Source organism: Silurus aristotelis (assembly GCF_946808225.1).
Source record: "Silurus aristotelis genome assembly, chromosome: 11".
In the NCBI taxonomy this organism is placed as follows: domain Eukaryota; kingdom Metazoa; phylum Chordata; class Actinopteri; order Siluriformes; family Siluridae; genus Silurus; species Silurus aristotelis.
In genome coordinates, this window is record NC_139584.1 from 21,456,539 (window position 1) to 21,482,804 (window position 26,266).

At 40.3% G+C, this 26,266-nt stretch overlaps 1 protein-coding gene across 5 annotated transcripts in view; it reads left to right on the forward strand.

The window, feature by feature from the left end:
• bsna (bassoon presynaptic cytomatrix protein a) overlaps window positions 1–26,266 on the forward strand; it is a 105,981-nt gene that overhangs the window by 18,828 nt on the left and 60,887 nt on the right. For all 5 annotated transcript variants that reach the window (XR_014535682.1, XR_014535683.1, XR_014535684.1 and 2 more), the window contains exons 2-3: window positions 5,460–5,955; window positions 23,655–24,860. Coding sequence is in view for 1 of the 5 variants with exons in the window: in XM_083554326.1 (XP_083410452.1) it covers window positions 5,460–5,955; window positions 23,655–24,860 (1,702 nt within the window). In the remaining 4 variants the exon portion in view is untranslated. The remainder of the gene's footprint in view (window positions 1–5,459; window positions 5,956–23,654; window positions 24,861–26,266) is intronic.

Here is a 26,266-nt window from a genome sequence, read left to right on the forward strand (position 1 = left end):
TGTTGTTATTGTTGTTGTTGTTTTTTTACTCAAAACATAATACTTGTTAGAAAGTACACTGAAGATTAGCATGGTATACCCTATAATATAAATTATGTCAAAAAGAGGTCAAATAAATAACAGCTTGTTTTAAGGATAAATGTATAGCAGTATACCAGAATAACAGAATATGAACACCTGAAAATATGTATGCTAAAAGTTGAGCTTTTAACCTTATTATCATGCCTATGCTGAATATCACCAAAAGAAAACAAAATGAATTTACATTCACATGAGAGCAGTATGTGCCTATTTTTCAGCTGTTTTATATTCTCTCATGGAGATGAAAATTATAAAAATGTGCAGCAAGGTTCCCAAATGGCTGATAGATGTTTCATGGTAAACGTTTTTGCTGATTAATCAGAGATGCAGACTGAGGGCTGTTTTCTGTTGAGTCATTCTCTGCATATGAGAGATGTGTTGGAATTATAATTATAATAATATATAATGACAGCTTAAAAGTGATAAGGTTGGGAAAACAATGATGTGTGACAAAATGTACTGCCTGGTAAAAAACAGATTTAATAGCTGGCAACAAAAGTGAGTACACCCTAAGTAAACATGTGTCAACTGTGTCTAAAGTGTCAATATTGTGTATAAGCACCATTGTTATCTAGCACTGCCTTAATCCTCCTGGTATGAAATTCACCAAAGCTGCCCAGGTTGTTGCTGGGATCCTCTTCCACTCCTCCATAATGTCATAATGGAGCTTGTAAATGTTAGACACATGGTGCTTCTTCGGTGATATCACCGCCATGCTTGACTGTAGGCAAGACTCAATTTTCTTGATACTCCTCACCACAGTGTCACCACACATGGTGGTTTTATCTTAGTTTTATTTAGACCACAGAACATGGTTCCAGTAATTCATGCTCTTGGACAGGTTGTCATCAGCAAACTGTTTGTAGGCTTTCTTGTGTGCCAACTTCAGAAAAGGCTTACTTCTGAGATGACGGTCATGCAAACCGACAGTGTTTGCAGTGCGTGGCATATGTTCTAAAAACTGACAAGCGGACTTTCTGCTTCTTCAACCTTTAAAGGACTGCTATGAGCACTCATGCGTTTGAAGACAGCTTCTGCATCTGATGGAAAAAACGAGGGCTCAACTATTTTGATTTACCATTGTGAGGCCTGTTCTGAGTGGATCTGTCTTGGAAAACCTCTGTATGACTTTGGCCACTGTACTGTAACTCAGTTTCAGGGTGTTACCGATAATCTTATAGCCTAGGCCATTTTTATGTAGAGCAATATTTCTAAGTGGCCATTAGGGGCCATGTTGAACATCCAGTGGTCAGTATGAGAGAATTATACTTAAAGCACCAAATTTAAACTAGATACACAATTTTTTATGGTCCTGTAAAGCAGACAAAAACATAAACATGATGAATAGTACATGTGGTTTTGCATGGTCACATGACATACAGCTGTTACTGCTTAGGGTGTACTCACATTTTCAGTTATTCAGACAATAATGGCTGTAAGCTGAGTTATTTTCAGAGGACAGTAATTCTGTAGAGATTTACTATATATATATATATATATATATATATATATATATATATATATATATATATATATATATATATATATATATATATATATATATATACACAGTGAGGAAAATAAGTATTTGAACACGCTGCTATTTTGCAAGTTCTCCCACTTAGAAATTATGGAGGGGTCTGAAATTGTCATCGTAGGTGCATGTCCACTGTGAGAGACATAATCTAAAAAAAAATATCCAGAAATCATAATGTATGATTTTTAAACTATTTATTTGTATGATGCAGCTGCAAATAAGTATTTGAACACCTGAGAAAGTCAATGTTAATATTTGGTACAGGAGCCTTTGTTTGCAATTACAGAGGTCAAACGTTTCCTGTAGTTTTTCACCAGGTTTGCACACACTGCAGGAGGGATTTTGGCCCACTCCTCCACACAGATCTTCTCTAGATCAGTCAGGTTTCTGGCCTGTCGCTGAGAAACACAGAGTTTGAGCTCCCTCCAAAGATTCTCTATTGAGTTTAGGTCTGGAGACTGTCTAGGCCACACCAGAACCTTGATATGCTTCTTACAGAGCCACTCCTTGGTTATCCTGGCTGTGTGCTTCGGGTCATTGTCATGTTGGAAGACCCAGCCTCGACCCATCTTCAATGCTCTAACTGAGGGAAGGAGGTTGTTCCCCAAAATCTCGCAATACATGGCCCCGGTCATCCTCTCCTTAATACAGTGCAGTCGCCCTGTCCCATGTGCAGAAAAACACCCCCAAAGCATGATGCTACCACCCCCATGCTTCATAGTAGGGATGGTGTTCTTGGGATGGTACTCATCATTCTTCTTCCTCCAAACACGTTTAGTGGAATTATGACCCAAAAGTTCTATTTTGGTCTCATCTGACCACATGACTTTCTCCCATGACTCCTCTGGATCATCCAAATGGTCATTGGCAAACTTAAGACGTGCCTGGACATGTGCTGGTTTAAGCAGGGGAACCTTCCATGCCATGCATGATTTCAAACCATGACGTCTTAGTGTATTACCAACAGTAACCTTGGAAACGGTGGTCCCAGCTCTTTTCAGGTCATTGACCAGCTCCTCCCATGTAGTTCTGGGTTGATTTATCACCTTCCTTAGGATCATTGAGACCCCACGAGGTGAGATCTTGCATGGAGCCCCAGTCCGAGGGAGATTGACAGTCATGTTTAGCTTCTTCCATTTTCTAATGATTGCTCCAACAGTGGACCTTTTTTCACCAAGCTGCTTGGCAATTTCCCTGTAGCCCTTTCCAGCCTTGTGGAGGTGTACAATTTTGTCTCTAGTGTCTTTGGACAGCTCTTTGGTCTTGGCCATGTTAGTAGTTGGATTCTTACTGATTGTATGGGGTGGACAGGTGTCTTTATGCAGCTAACGACCTCAAACAGGTGCATCTAATTTAGGATAATAAATGTACTGGAGGTGGACATCTTAAAGGCAGACTAACAGGTCTTTGAGGGTCAGAATTCTAGCTGATAGACAGGTGTTCAAATACTTATTTGCAGCTGTATCATACAAATAAATAGTTTAAAAATCATACATTGTGATTTCTGGATTTTTTTTTAGATTATGTCTCTCACAGTGGACATGCACCTACGATGACAATTTCAGACCCCTCCATGATTTCTAAGTGGGAGAACTTGCAAAATAGCAGGGTGTTCAAATACTTATTTTCCTCACTGTATATGTATATATATATATATATATATATATATATATATATATATATATATATATATATATATATATACATATACAGTGAGGAAAATAAGTATTTGACTGACTAGGCCACGCCAGGACCTTGATATGCTATATATATATACATATACAGTGAGGAAAATAAGTATTTGAACACCCTGCTATTTTGCAAGTTCTCCCACTTAGAAATCATGTAGGGGTCTGAAATTGTCATTGTAGGTGCATGTCCACTGTGAGAGACATAATCTAAAAAAAAAAAATACAGAAATCATAATGTATGAATTTTTTAACTATTTATTTGTATGATACAGCTGCAAATAAGTATTTGAACACCTGAGAAAGTCTATGTTAATATTTGGTACAGTAGCCTTTACAGAGGTCAAACATTTCCTGTAGTTTTTCACCAGGTTTGCACACACTGCAGGAGGGATTTTGGCCCACTCCTTCACACAGATCTTCTCTAGATCAGTCAGATTTCTGGCCTGTCGCTGAGAAACACGGAGTTTGAGCTCCCTCCAAAGATTCTCTATTGGGTTTAGGTCTGGAGACTGACTAGGCCACGCCAGGACCTTGATATGCTTCTTACAGAGCCACTCCTTGGTTATCCTGGCTGTGTGCTTTGGGTCATTGTCATGTTGGAAGACCCAGCCTCGACCCATCTTTAATGCTCTAACTGAGGGAAGGAAGTTGTTCCCCAAAATCTTGCAATACATGGCCCCGGTCATTCTCTCCTTAATACAGTGCAGTCACCCTGTCCCATGTGCAGAAAAACACCCTCAAAGCATGATTCTAAAACCCCCATGCTTCACAGTAGGGATAGTGTTCTTGGGATGGTACTCATCATTCTTCTTCCTCTAAACACGTTTAGTGGAATTATGACCCAAAAGTTCTATTTTGGTCTCATTTGACCACATGACTTTCTCCCATGACTCCTCTGGATCATCCAAATGGTCATTGGCAAACTAATGACGTGCCTGGACATGTGCTGGTTTAAGCAGGGGAACCTTCCGTGCCATGCATGATTTCAAACCATGACGTCTCAGTGTATTACCAACAGTAACCTTGGAAATGGTGGTCCCAGCTCTTTTCAGGTCATTGACCAGCTCCTCCCGTGTAGTTCTGGGCTGATTTCTCACCTTCCTTAAGATCATTGAGACCCCCACGAGGTGAGATCTTGCATGGAGCCCCAGTCCGAGGGAGATTGACAGTCATGTTTAGCTTCTTCCATTTTCTAATGATTGCTCCAACAGTGGACCTTTTTTCACCAAGCTGCTTGGCAATTTCCCCGTAGCCCTTTCCAGTCTTGTGGAGGTGTACAATTTTGTCTCTAGTGTCTTTGGACAGCTCTTTGGTCTTGGCCATGTTAGTAGTTGGATTCTTACTGATTGTATGGGGTGGACAGGTGTCTTTATGCAGCTAACGACGATCAAACAGGTACATCTAATTTAGGATAATATATGTAGTGGAGGTGGACATTTTAAAGGCAGACTAACAGGTCTTTGAGGGTCAGATTTCTAGCTGATAGACAGGTGTTCAAATACTTATTTGCAGCTGTATCATACAAATAAATAGTTTAAAAATCATATATTGTGATTTCTGGATTTTTTTTTAGATTATGTCTCTCACAGTGGACATGCACCTACGATGACAATTTCAGACCCCTCCATGATTTCTAAGTGGGAGAATTTGCAAAATAGCAGGGTGTTCAAATACTTATTTTCCTGTATGTTGCATCATATATATATATATATATATATATATATATATATATATATATATATATATATATATATATATATATATATATATGCGCACCATACAAACATCATATCACAATATATAAATGAAACATCATACAATTTATATACTGTCTTTTGCTCTATTTTACTTAAGTTCTTTTGTTAGAGCCAAAAATATCAGATTTATACATTTAGATCTTTATTCCAGTCATTAATTGTCCAATTCTTGTGTTTTTGCTTTTTACCTAGTTTGTTGCATATAAACAAACGGAAAATGCAAGTATCTTAAAAATTATAAAAGACAAGGTAATTCTAAACTTTTGGCACAGTATTCTCTTCTTGTAGCTGGCAACAATGATTCATGAGTCTCAACAGAGACTCAACTTTAAATTGTTATATCAAGTTCCCTCTCCCTCTTTTTCTCTCATTTGCTCTCTCTTTCTATTTCAGGCTGGCTGGAGCTCCACCATCTCCAAAAACAGGCAGTGGCTCTAGTGGTGTCACAGGGGTGGGTGGTGGCTTGGGCATGGGAGGCATGGGAGGAATCCCAGGACGAGGAGACACCTACAGACTGGCCACCCATGAGAGCCCAAGACCATCTCCAACCCCTCAATCTCAGAATCAGGCAACATCGCAGGGCATGGGTACAGACCAAGGTCCTGGTCAGCATGCCTCCAGACGGAACCTTCAGGTAGACTTCAGTAGTGGGGGAAGTGTAGGCCGAACAGGTCGATCGCCTTCAGTGTCTCCTGACCGAGGCAGTGCTCCCACCTCACCCTACTCAGTGCCACAGATAGCACCCATGCCCAGCAGCAAACTGTGCCCAATCTGCAACACAACAGAGCTGACCAGTGCTGACAGAGTACCCAATTTCAACAAGTGCACCCAGTGTCGCACCATTGTGTGCAATCAGTGCGGCTTCAACCCCAATCCACACCTTACAGAGGTAAACAGAATTATTCCCTCAGTCAACTATACAGCATCTGAGATCTAAAACTGTCTAGATGTTTTTACTTGGTTATTTTTATATCTTATATATGGATTGTATGTCGAATATAAACAAATACATTAACATCTACATTTGCTTACAAATGTAGATTTTTTTTTTATCAAAAAAGTGATTCAGATTCTTGTAGAAATATTTTAAGCAGGAATAATCTAAAGTTATTGTGTTCTGTATGACTTCTGTACAATGTTACAACACTTTGATTTTGTTATTTTCAGCCATTCTGTTGTGGATTAGATGGTGTTCTTGGGATCATTGTCCTGATACATGACCTAATGATTAATTAATGATCAACTAATCAAGGGCATTTTATTAGCAGCACATAAGCAGTTTAGCATCTTAAATCCTATAGTAGCAGTAAAGGTGCACTTAGTTTTTCACACAAGGCTGGATGTTTGTAAATAAATAAGGTGTAACAGTGTAATATGTAATGTGTTTGTTTATTTGAGATTGTTTGAAGTTAATTAGACTTTTTATTATGATCTGGTATGTAAAACCATAACATTTAAAACTTTAATTTTCACAAGTATACAGTAAAGACTCTCATACACACGCACAACAACACACACCCACAAGTATTAGGTTTTTATATATAAAACATTTAAAATAAATCCAGGCAGTGTGGCATATAGGCGCAGCGTCTTGTTCCCTCGGGGAACCATGGTTACATACATAACCTAGAGATGTTTCCCAATAGGAGCTCGAGCTGCCTCAGAAACGCTTTGGGAATGAGAATCCAATTAAGCCAGTTTGACCAATCCCTGCCTAGTGTGGACAAGCACAGCAACGGCGAAGGACAGCGGGGCCAGGAGTTGGACTGAGATCGAGGCTATAGAACCTGACAAAGGTCAGCGGAGTGGACTAGCCCACAACATTGCAAATGTCTTGGAGGGAAATTTCAGAGGACAAGGCCTTAGAGGCCGCCACATTCCGAGTCGAGTGTGCTCTGACCCCAAATGGAGCGGAGAGACCAGAAGACCCTTAAGAGGAAGAATTAGCATTTACAATTTACCATCTGCTGAGCTCCTCAGAGGGCCAAGCAGACAAATAGCTGCTCTGACTTCCTTCACAGTTCTGTTCTGTGGACGTATATGTCCAGTGTTCTCACTGGACACAGTCGGTTAAGCTTCGCCTGGTCTGGGGCCTGGAGGGAGAAGGAGAGAATGCCTGGAGTCTAATACAGGGGTGGGCAATTAATTTTTACAAGGGGCCACATGAGAAACCTGAATTGTGTCAGAGGGCCACACCAACGATAATATTTTAGGGATGCACCAAAATAAAAATTCTTTTCCGAAACCAAAAACCAAAAATGAGGAAACCAAGGCCAAAACCGAAACACCGAAAGAAAAAATATTGTAAATTATTAGAAACATTGCATTTATGGCTATGAGTGTGTACTAACCTCACTAAAGTCAATGCATTGCAGTTCAAAGAATAAATCAATTACAAAAGTTTTTTATTTATTATTATAAATTATTGTTATTTATTTGTTACCATTCATAGTATTGACAGACAGGCAGCGGTCAATTATTATTAGCAATGGTCTGTTAAACTAATTGACTGCCGAACGTTTGGAAGCCCATTCAAGTGAAAGGAATGTTTTAATCTACAGCATTAAGAAGAGCTGTGTAATAAATAATATTATATTATAATAATTATTATTTTCAGGATCCACAGGGAATGTTTCAAAGATCAATCTGTCGATCCACTGGCGACCACTGATCTAAGTCAATAAAATCCATAATTTTTTTGTGTTATGCCTTTTGCCTTGGCACTATCACTGGGAAACTTTCTTGCATTTTAAAAAACGTCCTCTACAGACGGAGTGCGCATGCTCGGATTGACTTTACTTTTCTGCGCCGCGTTCTTCTCATATTTAGAATGGCAATCGGGATGTTTGGATTTCAGTTGATAAATTAAACCCGACGTGGAGAAACTCTTTGCAGTGAAATTTTGCTAATTTCAGCATTGCATGTTTTGCAAATCGCTATCTGTGGGATTTTCTCCGAAATATTGAAATAAGTCCACACCGCAGACATGATGGCTCTTATCCAGATAACCGTGTGCTGGCTGTGCTTTTTTTTTTTGCATCATTACAATTGTGTTTCTGCCGTGTTGTTTCGGTGATTTAGGTATTTCGGGCGAAAATTTTCGGTGGCTGAATTTTCGGTGCATCCCTGTAATTTATGATTGGCCTCACACGGGCCGTAGTTTGCCCAGGTCTGGCCTAATAGGTGGTGGGATGACCGAGGGTTCTTTAGGAACATACCCTAATATAGGGTAGAGGAAGGCACTGACCAGGCCTGGAGTAAACTCCAGGAAAGAAGGGGCCACAGAAAGGGCCTGAAGATCCCCTACTCTTTTAAAAGAAAAGATGTCCAAAAGAAACACAGTCTTAACCGCGAGGAACCTCACAGGTACCTCAGTTCAAAGGCTCAAAGGGAGGCCCCAACAGGGCCTTCAAGACAATGGCCAAGTCCCATATAGGCACTCTAGGTCACACTGGAGGCCTCAGCCTCCGGGTGCCGTGGAGTAAGCGTGTCACCAACGGGTTTTTATGCAGTGACTGCCTGCCACGAAGGCATTACTGGCCACAATGGCAGGCACATAAACCTTCAGGGTGGATGGAGCCAACCATTTGGCGAACTTTTCTTAAAGGAATAACAGAACTGAGCCAAATGGGCAGTTAACTGGGTCTAGGTAGTGTTATTCACACCATGTCGTACAACATCCTCATGAAGGGAGCTCGGGATTGAAGAATTTACCACCTCAGTGGAGAGGCTGGCGGCTAGGCCCCACAGCTCTAGGCGTGGGTGTATTATTGTGCTCCCTGCCTGAGATAGAAGATCCCTTCTGAGAGGAAGCTCCCAGAGAGGGTTCAAGCAGGGCTATTAAGTCCGCAAACCATGGCCTGCCCGGCCAACATGGGGCCACCAGGAAGAGATTAACTTTATCCTAGAGAACTCTCTCCAGAACTCCCAGGAGCGGAGTGCCAGTACCATGGCATCCAGCCCTAGAGGGAAAGTGTGATGTCTCTTGAGACGCAAGCAGGTATACCTGAGCTCTGTAAAATTGTTCCCAGATTTGCTTCACCACCTCGGGATGGAGCCGCCATTCCCCAAACCTTAGTCCTAGCCTCGAGAGGGCATCTGCTCCCTGGTTTAAGCAGCCTGGGGTATACGCTGCCTTCAAGAAGAACAGCTTCTCTTGGGCCCACTGGAGGATCTGGCATACCTGACTGTACAGAGGGCAAGAGTGGTGGTTGATATAGCAAACCACTGAAGCGTTGTCCGTACAGACCAACACATGGTGGCCCCTGAGGTCTGGGAAGAAATGCCTCAGAGCTTGAAGATGGCCAACATCTCGAGGCAGATTATGTGCCACGTTAGACCTCCCCCAGAGACCCCGAGTGGAGCAGCCACTCATAATCTGAAAAACTACAATATTCTTTCAATTTTGCAAGTTAAGGTATTTTTTTTTTATCATGGTTCCCTGGTGGTCTAGTCATTAGGATGTGGCGCTCTCACCGCTGCGGCCCAGGTTCGATTCCCGGTCAGAAAAAACAACCCCAGCCATTAGGGTTGCACAAGCCTTAGTGCCGGTCCCATGCCCGCATAAATGGGGAGGGTTGCGTTAGGAAGGGCATCCAGCGTAAAAACATGTGCCAAATCAAACATGCGGATAGTCTGCTGTGGCGACTCCTAATGGGAGAAGCCAAAAGAAAGTTTTTATTAAATGGTTCTCTGACAAATGTAGTACTTTAAAAGACTTCAGCTCTCATGCCTGAATGTACTTATGTTGGAGATTTTTGTGCTCTGGTGTGAAGTGAAGAAAGGCCGAGAGGGTAACATAAAATATTACATAGGAAGAAATTTACTGTGACATTTACTGTGGATGGATTTAGAATGGAAAAAAAGCAATATCAAAGGCAAAAGGATTTTAAATGCAAAAAGAGTGAAAGAATAGTAAACCTTTTATGTCATCCCTCTTCATTTTTTCTCCAGTTTCACTGCATTCCTCCACCTCCAAAAAAAGGTGGACTGTGTACTCAAAACTTTTCTTAGACGTGAGTGAGTTTCCATTGTAATTTTTGATTGACTGGCTTTCAATCAATGCTATATATTTGTCTTTCACATGATTTAATCTTCAGACTTTTACAACCCTGACTAGGATACAGAACATAAACAGTATGTATAACTGGTTTATGTTAACTATTCTAGATTCCCCCCTCACTCAGTTTACAGCACTGAATAGTGTATTCTGACTGGCATTGCTAAAGACCTCTGCATTTCACTCTTTGTTTGCAGTGTCATTTGTGTTTGTTTATGTAATGTCTCCACCAATGTCCCATCATTGGTTCATGTGTTCATGTGTCTTTTTCTGCACAGCTATTTATATATTTATATAGTTCTCACTCACTTGTGTTTATAATGTGTTTATATATACCTCTTTGATTACCCTCTGTCTCGCTTAAGTAACTCGTTGATTTTCTGTCAATTATCAGATTGTTTGTATTCAATATTTATTGTTTCATATTTCCATAGCTTTTGATCACTTTTAGGTTTTTTTTGCTTCTTGCATTTGTTTGGTCTTTGTAGTATTGTTTGCCAATCACATGATTTTGTTTTACATTTTGATTTATGCCTGCCAATTTTGGTTTATCCACTGTGCTTTTTAATCACTATTATACACAACGATGACATAACTATGTGACAATTTGTGCCTACCTAGTATTTTTTAAATACAAGAACAATGTAAAAATAAGACTGTAAATTTTATTTACTGGAGGCAAATTACTGTAATCACAGTTGCCAGAAATGTATTATAAAAGTTACAGTAAATACAATAAATAATTACAAAACATATTTGTAATCTTACATAGTATAAAACAAACCATAATTCAATACATTTGCTTATTTTGGTTGTTGTTTATAATAAAGAAAGGCTTACAATTAAGGAGTGATACACCTGAGCCAAGGAGTAAAGGGTCTTTGGACCCAACCATGGTATCAAAGCAGTGCTGGAATTTAAACACACTGTCTGATTTTCAACCCAGACTTAAACACTCATGATAACTTTTTTGGACTCACAACTTTATTCATAACACATTTTGTCCATGTGTAGATGCTGTTAATTAGTGAAAATGGAATGTTAATATGTTTGGCCTTAATTGGCACATCATATTTTTTTCAAATGTATATATAGCCCATAGCATAAATTTCAACATGACATATTGTGGTTACATCAAACTGCCAGACAGTTGTGCTGGCTTTACTCTTTGGCGCACAAGCTGATATTGCAAAGAAAATGCAGTGATGCAATACAATGATGCAATGAACATGCATTAATCTATTCTGTATGTCAATAATAAGATATTTGACTCTCTCTCTATAACAGTGATCATAAACAAAGACTTGTTTGTTTGGATAATTATTTACATCTTTTTCAAGGTTTATGATTTAGCAGAATTGCCCTGGTGAGCTCACATGCTGGTTACTTTGCTAAATCTCAGGTATATACTTGTGCCCATCTGTCAAGGTGCCAAGCTAAGCATGGTCTGTTTGTCTGGCTGCCAGGAGCCCCTGAAACCTTGCCTGTAATAGAAATTAAAGCATTCTAGGGTTAATATTAAATTTCTAATATTAAAATATTAGTAAACCCTCTATGAATTATATAATTACACATATTAGAATGATTAAAATCATCTGGTCCTTATCATGTCTTAGAATTTGTTGAATACAAATTCAGATAAACAACACATGACATTACACTGTCATTGTTTTATTTTTTTACAAAAATAAAACAAAAATTGAGAATTCATTTGTGAAAAAATATAACAGAATGTAGAACCACCTTTATTTTTGTTGGTCAGAATGCAAATTTGACTTTACAATATGTTGATAAATAGAGGAGTTCATGGCTAACTCAATGAATTCAAGGATTTCAGGTCCTGTGGCTGCAAAACAAACCCAATTCCTCCTACACCATTTTTGACAGAGGTGCTCATATGCTCTGTTTTTTTTTTTTTGCCAAATAAGGCGCTGTGCATTATCTCAGATGTCTCATCTGTCTAAAGAACATTGTTCCAAAAGTCTTGTGGTTTATTCAAATGCAAGATAAGCCGTGGTGCCATGCTCCAATTCCAAATTGAAAAAATTACACCACAAGGCAAAATGGATCTCATGATGTCTATTGCACTAGAAAAGAATAAAAGATTTGGGCTGTCTTATTTTCACAGGCATTTTTAGGCAAGTCTAAACAGTCCCCAAATCTTTATGACATCAGAGCTATAATTAGACTTCTAGGCAACAGACGAATTTACTGATTTACTGATATAATTCATTGGCAACCATTTTGAAGTACATGCGTTTTAAAAAGACAAATGTGGTCTTGCTAAAAGCATACAGCTTTGGTTAGAAATATTAACAAATCTAAATGAAAACCTAGGAGATATGTTTGAAATGTGAAGTGAATTTATGGTAAAACATAAATTGGTTAATATCATTAGTTTCTATGCATTAAAAAAGGCAAAGGCCAGAGGTTTCATTTGAGACTTTCAGTCATTTGGGCCAAACATTTTTTTCTAATACTTTTAGCAGATTCTTACCATGACCCTACTAAGACTACTGTAGACATTTAAATAGATGGTCGGATACAAAACAAATTGTAGAAAAGAAAATGTATTTAGTGTATTCGTTGACAGACATGCAATCATTGAAGATGTGGACAAACTGACCAACTGCCCACTATAAAATTGTCACAAACAAAATATATACACACAGGGGACACACAGCCGATGTGTCTATTATAACTTACATTTTCAAGAAGAGCGCTCTACCTCGTGGCTCGGGCCCTGCTTTTGCCGAGTCAAAGTGGCGCCGGATGATGTGAGGCTTGCAAGCGGATCTTACAGAAGGCATGGAGATCGGTGCGTCACTTTCTCCTGCCTCACCTGCCGGGTTGAGTGCTCGCTCCCTGGGAGAAGCACACCCTTTGGCGGCTTCTTTCCCCGGTGCAAGCAGCGCGGCGCTCCACATTTCTTCATCCGAGGAGGGAAAGATGTTGGAAGCTAGCGAGCCCATGTACTGCTCCCAGCCTGTTCTGTACAAGGAGCTCCTGTGGTAGTGACATGTCTAAGCTCGAGCTAGCCTGGCCGGATGAGAAGCAGAAGCAGTGCACACCCAGCAAGCTAGATGAGTGCTTCCTGTGGCCTGCATCACATCCTCCATGCCGGGGCCTGCCTTTTTTCTGCAATATGCACACTGAGGTGTCCAGGTCCTGGGAGAGCCCATATGCAGCCCGCCTCTTCTCCCAACAAACCATGCTAGCTAGCTATCTCTCTCCAGGTGCAGCATTGTCCCTTAAGGCCCTGGTACTGCCCAATAAGTTGCGAGTCACTTTGGTTGTAGTGGGCAAGGCTTACGGGTCATGCTGCGGTTTGCCTTCACACGATGGGTGTGTGGCAGGCATACCAGGCTGACCTGCTGCGGGAGATGGGCAAGGAATTCAGCTCTGGGGCTGACGATATTTAGGAGCTATGTTGCACTGCCAACCTAGCCCTTAGGGTATTACCAAAGAAACGGCTAAGGCGGTGGGTTGGCTCATGTCAGCCTTAGTAGCCACAGAAATGCATCTCGGATATTCCAGACAGGGACAGGGCTTTCTTGCTAAATGCCATGATAGCCCCTCCTGGCTTTTTTGGTGATGCCGTAGGTGCAGTTGTCGACAAGTTCCAGGAGGCCAAGAACCAATCTGCAGCATTCTAGCGGTATCTTCCTCGTTGCTCCCATGGGGCCGCTCGGCAGGCACCGCTTTGCTCTAGGCCAAAGCCCAAGAAGCTGGCTGACCTGAGAGTCATCCTCTCCAGCAAGCAGGCCCTGCAGGCCCTGACTAGAGACTGCTAACCCTGTCACAAGATGTGCTTCAGGGCACATCCACCTATAGCGGGTGTCTTCCCCCACCTCTGCCTGCCCTTTGACCCCGGCCATGCTTCAGGGCATTCACATATCGACAATTGGTTGATATTAGCTCAGAGCTTCTGGCAGTCCAGCATTGAGATGTCGTTCTCACCTGTATTAAGGAACTGGGTTTAAAACTAAAACACCTAGAAGGGTGTGTTTTCTCCAGTACAGAGAACCACCTTCTTAGGCGTGGTGGGGGACGCGACCGTTATGCGGGCACAGTTGTCTCCCGCTTGGATTGAAACTATCCTCACGACAGTCAAGAGAGTAAAAGAAGGTCAGTCACTCACTTTGAATCAGTTCCAGAGGCTGCTGGGACTCATGGCAGCAGCATCCAGTGTGATTTGACTCGGTCTCCTGCATATGAGACCCATCCAGAGACAGAGGGTTCTCCCGCAGGGGCAATCATCTTCGTAATATCAAGGTCTCGCTGGTAGCTCTCCAAGTCTTAGATATGTGGAAACCATCTGTCTCAGGGCCCTGTCCTGGGAGCTCCTTGTTGTCACGTAATGTTATAGACAGATGCGTCCCTCACAGGGTAGGAAGCGGTCATGATTATGTTCCGCCCAATGTCGGTGAAACAAGCTCCATCTCACGTGGCACATAAACTGCCTGGAGGTGCAGGAGATGTTTCTGGCTCTGGAACACTTCCTCCCAGACCTGAGGAGTGTACATTGGTGGTCTCTTACATTGACCACCAGGGGGTCTCCAATCTCGCCCCTATACAGGTTGGCAGGGCAGATCCTCCTGTGGTCCAATCGGAGAGCAGACACAGAGCTCAGGTGGATCTGTTTGCAACTTAGGTGATATTGTACTGTCCCCTCTGGTTTGTTTTTACTCACCCAGCCCCCTTGTCGCGCTGCTCCCGGGAGTTCTGGAGAGAGTTCGCCCGGGAAGGAGCCCGTCTCTTCCTGGTGGCACCTCGATGTCGGGCAGACCATTGTTCACGGACCTGGTGTCCCTCTTCGAGAAACCTCTTTGGGAAATTCCTCCCAGAAGGGATCTCCTCTCCCAGGTGGGGGGAACTCTGGTTCACCCCCACCCAGAGTTATGGAGGGTGTGGCTGTGGCCCCTGTGGGGGCACAGTTCCTAGCAGCTGGTCTCTCTACTGAGGTCTACCTTCATCAGGTTCTACGACCTCGACCTTAGAGCCACTCCCAGCTCCTTTCTCTTGCGCTCTGGTTGTGCTCTCACACACTAGGCAAGGACTGGTCAGTGTGGCATGATTGAACACTCATTCCCAAAGCATTGTGACACAGCTCGAGTTCCCGAAAGGGAACACCTCTAGGTTACATATGTAACCATAGTTCCCTGACGGAACGAGATGCTGCGTCTCCAATCCACACTCCCTGCATCCCTGTCGTGCTTCCCTTCTCTTTAATGTTAAATTTAATTTAACATTATCCACTAATATTCTTTAGAAATGCAGGTATATAGTCAAGGCAAGTCAAGTTATTTCTATAGCTTTTATGTGTTGAGGAAGAAACCTTGAGAGGATATAGCTAATGTTTATTTGAAAATAGTCATTTACAAATTATGTAACCAACAGTTGTATATTTTCATTATTTCCTATGCAATCTGATGTAATAATCTGTAGGTATGTTTAAGATTTTTGACTGATTTTTGTTTGTGTGCATACAGTATGTGCATAGTGCAATTTTCTGAAACAGACCTTTTAAATTTCTTAGGGAGAGAAAATAATTATCCTGATGATCCATGAAGGGCTGTCACAATTAATTATTTTGGTGAATTATTTTATAAATATTGTCCCAAATATTAGAATGTTCTACTAAGATAAGAAAATTATTATCATTATTATTATTATTATTATTATTATTATTATTAATAATATTATTATTATTATTTCTACTATTACAACTACGATTTCTGGAATTGATTGATAGGGATTTGATCAAACATTAGTACATATTCATTATTTCATTACGACATTTAAACAACAAAATTTAACAGGTAGTACTTAGTTTAGGTGTATTATTGCAATGTTTATGGTTTGTTGATGTTAACTTATGCCACAAATAATGTTATGTGAACCTTCATTAGCAGTGTTCACTGTCTCCACGAACTATGAAACTGGTGCTGGTCTCTGTTGGAGGGCTGGATATGCATGACTATTTCTTGGCTCAGAAACACGCAACATAATCCCTTTATACCAGATAATCATGGCTTCTTGAAAACCACTTAGCATATGCTTCTTCCATTTTGGAAAAGAAAGGGGTATATTGTGTGTATCATTTTGTTCCTGAAACCATTGAATATGCAATGTGCATATGGGACATTCTTAATTCCTGAATAACTGCACTTTTTTCTTTCATGCTTTCAATTCCTCACTGCATTTTAAGCCATTCTGCACTTGAAGGTTTCACCTAAAACAAGTACAGGTGATATATGAGAGCATACTACTTCTACCTACTACTACTACTACTACTACTTCTACTACTATTTCTACTACTACTACTACAAAAACTAATAAGAAGAAGAAGAAAAAGAAGAAGATATCAAACTTGTAAACATATAAAAAAATAAGTTATAAAGCTGAGATTATCACAGTATCATTATCACAATAATTGCATGTGCTTGATTTTAACATTGCCAGCCTTGGGCCTACCCACCTACCATTTTTCACTAAACTTTTTGCTCATTTATGACCTTATGTTTCTAAAAAGAAAAAAATTATCTTTGTTTACTGGAACTGGAATGTTATAGAAAATCATGTCTCCTCAGCGAATTCCCAGCTATTGCACATTTGGCAGTGAATTATTTTATGCTGCCAAAAGAACAACACATACTAGCAATCCATCTTTGACAACTTACCAAACCTATCTATGTCTTGATATTTTATCTATAAAGACACAGACATTCAGGAGTATACATATAATGTAATCCAATACCCACTTTAAAAAGGTATTCATTTAGCATAAATAATCCTGACACAACTCTCAGTTCACTCAAACACAATGCTCTGGACCACACATAGGAAGAAGGATTGAATTTGCCTTTCACAATCAGGTGTTCTCAAAAACATTGTGAACTCTAGGCTAACAGGTGATTATTGGCTGAACACTAGCACTCGCTACTTGCGTGCCCAAAACACGTGGCCTGAATTCCTGAAATCTGAAACTTGTAATCTCATAATGGCAACTTTTATGTACATTTTAAGAAGGTTTGCTTAAGAAACATATTTATTGGTGCATATTGCTTAAAATTTTGTTGATGTTTATTTTATCTACAGTTCTTTTTAAAAGTAATTGGATTGCAAAAAATAATCATTTAGAGTTTTGCTATAAACTAAAGTCTTTTGGGAATAAACAGAATAAATATACAGTGGGGCAAAAAAGTATTTAGTCAGCCACCAATTGTGCAAGTTCTCCCACTTAAAAAGATGAGAGAGGCCTGTAATTTTTTTTATCACAGGTACACTTCAACTATGAGAGACAAAATAAGAAAATCAAGAGAATCACATTGTCTGATTTTTTAAGAATTTATTTGCAAATTATGGTGGAAAATAAGTATTTAGTCAATAACAAAAGTTCATCTCAATACTTTGTTATACATCCTTTGTTGGCAATGACAGAGATCAAACCTTTTCTGTAAGTCTCCACAAGGTTTTTACACACTGTTGTAGGTAGTTTGGCCCATTCCTCCATGCAGATCTCCTCTAGAGCAGAGATGTTTTGGGGCTGTCGCTGGGCAACACGGATTTTTAACTCCCTCCAAAGATTTTCTATGGGGTTGAGATCTGGGGACTGGCTAGGCCACTCTAGGACCTTGCAATGCTTCTTATGAAGCCACTCCTTCGTTGCCCGGGCGGTGTGTTTGGGATCATTGTCATGCTAAAAGACCCAGCCACGTTTCATCTTTAATGCCCTTGCTGATGGAAGGAGGTTTTCACTCAAAATCGCACGATACATGGCCCCATTCATTCTTTCCTTTACACGGATCAGTCATCCTAGTCCCTTTGCAATAAAACAGCCCCAAAGCATGATGTTTCCACCCCCATGCTTCACAGTAGGTATGGTGTTCTTTGAATGCAACTCAGCATTCTTTCTCCTCCAAACACGGCAAGTTGAGTTTTTACCAAAAAGTTATATTTTGGTTTCATCTGGCCATATGACATTCTCCCAATCCTCTTCTGAATCATCCAAATGCTCTCTAGCAAACTTCAGACGGGCCCGGATATGTACTGGCTTAAGCAGGGGGACACGTCTGGCACTGCAGGATTTGAGTCCCTGGGGCGTAGTGTGTTACTGATAGTAGCCTTTGTTACTTTGGTCCCAGCTCTCTGCAGGTCATTCACTAAGTCCCCCTGTGTGGTTCTGGGATTTTTGCTCACCCTTCTTGTGATCATTTTGACCCCACGGGGTGAGATCACGGGGGAGCCCCAGATTGAGGAAAATTATCAGTGGTCTTGTATGTCTTTGTATGTCATTTTCTAATAAATGCACCCACAGTTGAGTTCTTCACACCAAGCTGCTAACCTATTGCAGATTTAGTCTTCCCAGCCTGGTGCAGGTCTACTATTTTGTTTCTGGTGTCCTTTGACAGCTCTTTGGTCTTAGCCATAGTGAAGTTTAGAGTATGACTGTTTGAGGTTGTGGACAGGTGTCTTTTATACTGATAACGAGTTCAAACAGGTGCCATTATTACAGGTAACAAGTGGAGGACAGAGGAGCCTCTTAAATAAGAGGTTACAGGTCTGTAAGAGCCAGAAATTTTGCTTTTTTTGTAGGTGACCAAATACTTATTTTCCACCATAATTTGCAAATAAATTATTAAAAAATCAGTGATTTTATTTTTCTCATTTTGATTCTCATAGTTGAAGTGTACCTATGATGAAAATTACAGGCCTCTCTCATCTTTTTAAGTGGAAGAACTTGCACAATTGCTGGCTGACTAAATACTTATTTGCCCCACTGTATAATTTTGTTATATTTACATGTAGATGTGTTAAAAGATGTATAACATGTCTCCTTTTGTGGCTGACACGCACTGCATCAAGCCAGGGATCAAGTGGCATCAACAAAATCTTTTATTTTACTAGAATTTCTTTCAGTCTCTTTTTAAGAAAGTGAAATGCATGATCAATTGAGATAAGGTCTGGTGTTTAAATGAGCCATTCTAAAACCATTAACATTTAAACTGGCTATGGAAAATGTAGAGATTTATTTTAAGCTTAAAAATGGCTTACATTTCTATAATTGGCTGATATCTTGCCCTCATGTTTGTTTATCATTTTGAACAAAAATTGCATATTCCACAGACAAAAGTCAGAGCTCAAGAACAGGATAGACATTCAGAGCTATTAATTGTTTAAACAATCAACCTAGCATGGCACACTTACTGTAGGTATAAAAAGTCAAGCATACAGTATATATCATAACAAATTTTCTTGTTCTTTTGAAAAAATCACAACCAGAGGTAATTTTTAGAAAACTAAAGCAGACAATTTTTTGATTGTCTCATATTCATCTTTTGATATGATGATGTCCTCACTGTATAGCAGAAGAATGTTTTTGACCTTGCCCTATGTATAGTTTCAGAGTGAAATGTCCGGAGTATCTGTAGCAGTCTGACAAACAAAACCGTCAATTCTAGACAAAAATTTGTGCATTAGATTGTAATCTTGCCAGCTATCTAGTTACCTAGCTAACTAGTTTTATTGGCATTTTAAGGTACTGAGAGAGGTTAAAGAAGTGAAAAAATGCACTACCTTATAACTATTGCTGAATGTAAATACTAACAATCCTACATATTAGAGAGGATGTATCTCATTTTGTTTAAAAACAAGTTTTTCTTGGTTAATCTTGTTCCTGCATCCTACTGTACAATGAAATGTAGATTCTGTTAAGATTTAGCATTTGCCTGGATAAATTCTAATTCCAATTGTGCCACTTGGGTTTCATCATTGTTGGCTCTTTTGGTGTTAACATACAGTAAGTGTTATGCGAACAATGTGTGAAACTAAATCTATTTTAAAATGTGTTCATTGGATGATAGCATCTGGCACCGTTCTAAATTTCTGCAAATTAGTGTGTACGTGTGAGTAAAAAAGGAATTAAGTGGCTCTGTGTGTGTGTGTGTGTGTGTGTGTGTGTGTGTGTGTGTGTGTGTGTGTGTGCGCGCATGTGTGTGCTGCATGCGTATGTGCATGTATGTGTGTGTCAGAAACTCACAGGACACGATGCAAGGCTGGATTATTCTGTCAGTGAACTCAGGTGACTGGGTGAGTAGAGACTGGGAGGGAGGACCTGAATGCAGGATGCACACAGGTGTACAGAGAAAACAGGTTTCAATTGAAAGGCAACTGAGCAATGGGGAAAGGCAAAAACACAGTACAAAAAAACCAGTCCAAAAATTAAAGCCGGCAAACAGAACTAGGAAGGGAAGAGCAGAAACATAAGCCGATAAAACAGTTCGGAGTTCAAAACCAGAAACAAAGCAGAACAGGGGTCAGGATCAGGATCAGGAACCAGAGCAGGCAGGGTGGCAGGAGTAATCGCAGGGGCTAGGGAGCCGGTAAGATAATCTGGCCCTGAGCTACAGTCATGGGTGTCCTTAAGTAATGGGAGGCAAGGGCAAAAAGGGCAAGATGGCCGCCGACCCAGAAGTGCGTGCCGCGAAACCGGAAGTGTGTGCCACATACCCGGAACATCCTGTTTTTAATTATGTATTATCACCCTAAAAAGATTAAAGTACACAAAGTAAAACCTGAAAGAAAGCTACTTTGAAGCGGATGTCAAGCTATTTTTGAAGCTGCTGTCAAACTATTTATTTATTTTTTTTGTTAAACAAAATGAAAACTTTTTCAATCATTTGATACTCACAAAATGTTATAGTCTAGCTATCGTAGCAGGTAGGCCTGATACGCTTGCAACACCATGGTGTGCAGGCATCCGGCGGCCTGACCTACCAAGGCATATGCCTTACTCACCAAGCCCCTCTGTACTATGTTGGTGCTGGTGACTAAGGCTAGTGTCAGGTTCTTTAGTGAGGAAGCGATGTCCGGGGAGAGATAGCTAGCTAGGACTCTTCAACCCGGTGCATTGCTCCTTAATAGTACTTTCTCAGCCCCATGATATTAGAATATAATTCTATTTATAAATAATATAATATAATATAATAGAATATAATAGAATATAATAGAATATATTTTGCCTTGGGGCTGAAGGGGCGGACCAAGAAAGGCTTCGCCCAGGAACTGGACACCTTGGTGTGGCGGTCGGGAAAGAACGGTAGACCCCGACATGGAGAATATGTGACGCTGGGGGAAGAAAGTTAGTCGAGCTTGTTGGACGGAGGGGCTTTCCACTCGTCTCCTGACCAAGCTAGATACCTCCATGAGCTCTTCTATGTCGGGTTTGCATAGTGCCACCCCCTCCACCCTTGCTCTTGTCATAGGGAGCGTGTTTCCGACGCCTGCGAACATGAGCTGGACCGGGCAGGTGAAGTTTGAGAAAGGGACAAGCCTGTCTTGTCCATTTGTGAACCCCAGGAACTGCCAGTGGCACCATCCTCAAAGAGTGACCACAGGGGCGCAGTGCTCACGGTCGTCTTCCTCGAGAACTAACTTACCGCTCCCAGGCAACACACAACCGGAAAGTGTGCATAGCCTTATCCAATCCCTTCATTTTTTTAAAAACAATGGACAAGCAATTGAAATAAAAAAAACAAGGAGGGCTTAATGAACAAACAGAAACTGCTGCCGGTTTTACTCCATGTGCATTTCATAGCTTCCTGGTTGTGATGTCACCCCACCAGTGACACCGCACCTTCCATTGGAAAAGTTACACACGTGATTCAGAGCGTGGACAATGCGGAAGCGTTCCCAAAGCGTTGCGACGCAGCTCGAGTTCCTGAAAGGAAACCAATTAAGGGAATAGCGGATGTGACAAATTTTAGAACATTTGGTTTGCATGAATTTCTTTCACATCTTGCTCTTCTCCCTCTCTCTTTATCTATCTTACACTTTCTCTTCCGCTCTTTGGTTCAAACACACATATATACCTACTTTGTTTTTTCTTTCTTTTGAGAGAGCTTAAGAGAAAGTGCAGAGAAAGAGAGCTTTTTGTCTGACAGAAATATATATTTTTTTCAGTTAATGTTATTCCGTTTTCAGAGTCAGGGTGTTGAAAGCAGATAAATTGGCATAAGTATCTGAGCGACTTTAAAATTGTGATTGCTAGAAGATTGGGACTGAGATTCTCCAAAATGATTACTTTGGGAGTGTTTTTGATATGCATTAAAGAAGAATCAATAAACCTGTTACAGGATATCCATGGCTCATTGATATCTGGGGTGAGTGCAGGCTATTCTGTCTGGTCCCATTTCCACCCAGATTGCTCATGGTGAGCATGTGAGCATCAGAAAAGGACCATGAAGCTGTTGACCTGGACTGAGAAAACATATTAACATGCTAGCATTATCTTTGTCAACTTTTTTGCCACTTTTTGTTTGTCCAAACCACTGCATCCAATGAACACTTTACAGACAACTTCTTGAAGACGTTCAATCATCTAGGCGTTACATTTGTCACTCAGATCTTATGCTTGACCATTTTTTTGTCTTCCAACACTTCCTAATTAATAAATACCATGCTTGACAGATGCCATTGTAACAAGATAATCAATGATAGTCACTTCACAATTATTTAAATGTTCTAGTTTATACAGTCATGAATCATGAATATTTGGCAGTGATTCTATTTTAGTCATTTTGTCCTATATACAACCAAAAAGGTTTTGAATTGAAGCAATCAATATCTGACAAGTCTATATTTAAGGTTTTAATTCAAATATTATTAGAAAAAACTTTTTTAATTTAGGAATTAAAGCTTTTTTTTTACATTGTACCTTGTATACATGACTGATAAGCAGTTTCATAGCCAGGTGTTGCCTATTTTCTAATTGTTTCATGACAAAATAATGGGATATATTGTTGGTAGTTTATTCCATGTGATAAATTTTGAATTGGTAGCTTTACATGGGAACTCTCACTTAGCAGTCAAAGGGGTGTTCACACGACTGATGGAAGCCATCATCAGGCTAAAAAATTCAACAGACCTTATCAGAAATATAGCAAAAATGTTAGGAGTGGACAAATCGACAGTTTGGTACATTACTAAATAGAAATAATGTACTAGTGAGCTAAGCATCATCAAAAGGCCTGGACGACCACAGAAGACAATTAAAGTGGATGATTAGGCAAAGATAAACCAGTGCACAACATATCATTGTCAATGTTTACAATCAAGAGTTTAAAATTTAAATGTAAATACAATGGATTTACCTCAAGATGCAGACCAATGGTAACACTTAACAGAAAGGCAACTTTTAAAAACATTTAAACTCTAAAACACTGAACGCTGAAACTCTATTACAAAGTCTAAACTTCAATAACATTCTAAATGCTTAATATCAATCCTATTTTGGTGATGTTCAAATACACTGATATACTTGTGCATACTTGTGTATATGGTGTTTTTATGGGGAGTGGTAGCTCAGGGGGTCCGGTGCTGGTTTGCTGATTGGAAGATCAGGGATTTAAGTCCCGGTATCGCCAAGCTGCTTATGTAAGATTTTCTTTAACATGTCTACATTTTGTATTGGAGCACTCTGTACGCACCTAATTTATGTATGTGTATTTATGTGTGTGTTCACACAGGTCCAGGAGTGGCTGTGTCTGAACTGTCAGATGCAGAGAGCCCTAGGAATGGATATGACCACACCCCGCTCTAAGAGTCAGCAGCAGATTCATTGTTCCTCAGAGCAACCTAAAGCAGACACTGTAATACCTCCTCATTCCCAGCCTTCAGCTCAGCTCAAACTATCTCAGTCTCAGAATCAACCACAGACCCAACCTCATTCCAAAATCCAACCACAAGCTCAAAGTCAGGCCTCACTGGGCCCTAAGAAAGAAAGTGAATCTCCTGGTACATACCAGAAAGGACCTAAAAAAATAGGCCTTTCAGCCCAAACTGGACCTTCTCAAATTGTGCATCAAGGAGCACAATTGAAGTCCCATGGTCAGAGTGTGGAATTTAGGCAAAAAGGCCCAGGTGGAGCACCTCAAACTAGCTCCCGGATCCCTCACCCTGGTGCTGTGCCATTACCAGGCTTAGCAAAAGCACCGTCACAGCCAGACCTTGGCCGTGGATCTCCAGTTCACTATGTTGGACGATCAGAGCAAATTCGCAGTGCTGGAAGTTCCCCAGCTCGCCGCCCAGCCTCAGTGCACGAGACCCCTTCTCAGGATGGTTTGACAAAGTTATTTGGGTTTGGGGCATCATTACTGAACCAGGCAAGCACACTAATCTCAGTTGATCCACTACCTGGAGGAGGAGCCTCAGCACAATCCTCACCTGCTCGACAACAGGGCACCCAGGGTACTAAGGTGATTTTTAGTGATGCTAATTCTAAAGCTATGGCTGGAGCTCCTGGATCAGACAAGCGTGGAACAGCAGGAACCTTGTTTCCCCAGGGTTCAAATACTCCCCCACAAAAACAGCCACAACAACAGCAACAGCCTATTGCATCACATCAACAAAAGGCATCCCAGTTGCCAACTAGCCATCAAAAGACAGGGCAGCAGCAGTCACCGGCACATAATCAAGTGGTACTGCCACAGCAGCAGTCACCGGCACATCATCAGAAGGTACCACAGCAGCAGCCAAAGGCACATCATCAAAAAGCTCCACAGCAGCATCAGTCACCACTGAAGCAGATGCAGAAACCCAAAGTCACCTGCCCCTTGTGTAAGACTGAACTTAATATAGGAACCAGTGAGCCACCCAACTACAACTTCTGCACCCAATGTCAGACGCAGGTCTGCAATATGTGTGGCTTTAATCCAACACCTCACCTTATAGAGGTAAGTGCACAACACATACTTAGTTTTTTTTGTATACAGATTTCCAATGCATTCATGTTCTGTGCTGGTGAGCTTCTATTGATACGACTACATAAGCAACAGAATATTGATTATGCATAAGATACATTCTTGAATATAGGATTGGAATAACAAATCCTCTTTAATCTTGGCTTTGTTCACTAGAGGACAGTGGTGTCTCTAAAATATTTAGACAATTTCATTTGTTTATAATTACTTATATTTATTATGCCTTTACACCTGCATTTAGTTATTAATTATTACCTCTAAACACTGTATGAATTTATTTTTTTGTAAATAAATAAAATGTCATAACTGGGTCTCAAAATTCTTTATCTAGGTTAACATAACTAAGCAATTTTTATAGGAGACAACCTGTTAGGACTTAAACTTTCTTTGACCAGTTACACTTTATGCTTTTTAGCTCTTGTGTAAAGTTCTACTTAAATAAGGCCTAATTATTCAGTGGTCATGTTCTATTTTGAAAAATAAATAAAATAATAATAATAATAATAATAATAATAATAATATTTGTACTAATGCTAATAACAACAATAATGATAATTTTAGAAAACAGCTCATTCTTAAGATTAGATCATAATTACTGCAGTGATTTAATATGTTTTAGCTGGCAAAAATTCCTTTAACCACAATTTTTGCACAGTTTAGATTCTGATTTCTTAAAACATCATGTCAGGTGATGTATCCCTACAATTGGCCAAGCTTAAGCTCATCAACATTATTCGTTAATAAAATCAGCTGACTACCTGAATGTACCAATTAACCAGGTTATCCTATCAAAGGATTTTTTTTTCTGTTGCAATCTCACAAGCACAATCTAGAAAGACAATGTCAAGATTTATCAGCTTCAGACTGTAAAAGGGTGCTTCAGGGAGCATGAGGAATCTTTTTCACACATGAATTGGTCACTTTGACCTTAACCCAACTGAAGGACTTGTGGGATGTGCTTTTGGGATGTGCTAAAAATCTTTGCAAACTAGTTTGTCTCTCCATCCTTCAATTAATGATGCAGGTGCAGGAGTACACACAGACAGGTACACCATGGTGGGCACCATCTTGAATGGCAGTGCTGTTCTGCACATTGCATAAGAGAAGGCTGAAACATTGCCATGATGTATCTAATCTGCAATGACTGCTAAAGGTTGTGCAGCAAAATATTAGGGTGTGGGGCATTTGCCAGTCTGTTGTTTACCGTATTTGGCCACATTATGACTTGACTATTGAAATTAATAAATATAGAAAGTTAATGATGTATCAGCAATGTGCAGTTCACCACATGGACTTACTTGACTAGCTAGACTCTTTGTGACCTTTGTGACTCTTAGAAACCTGTTTTAATTTAAACAATCTAAAATCCAAATGAGAAC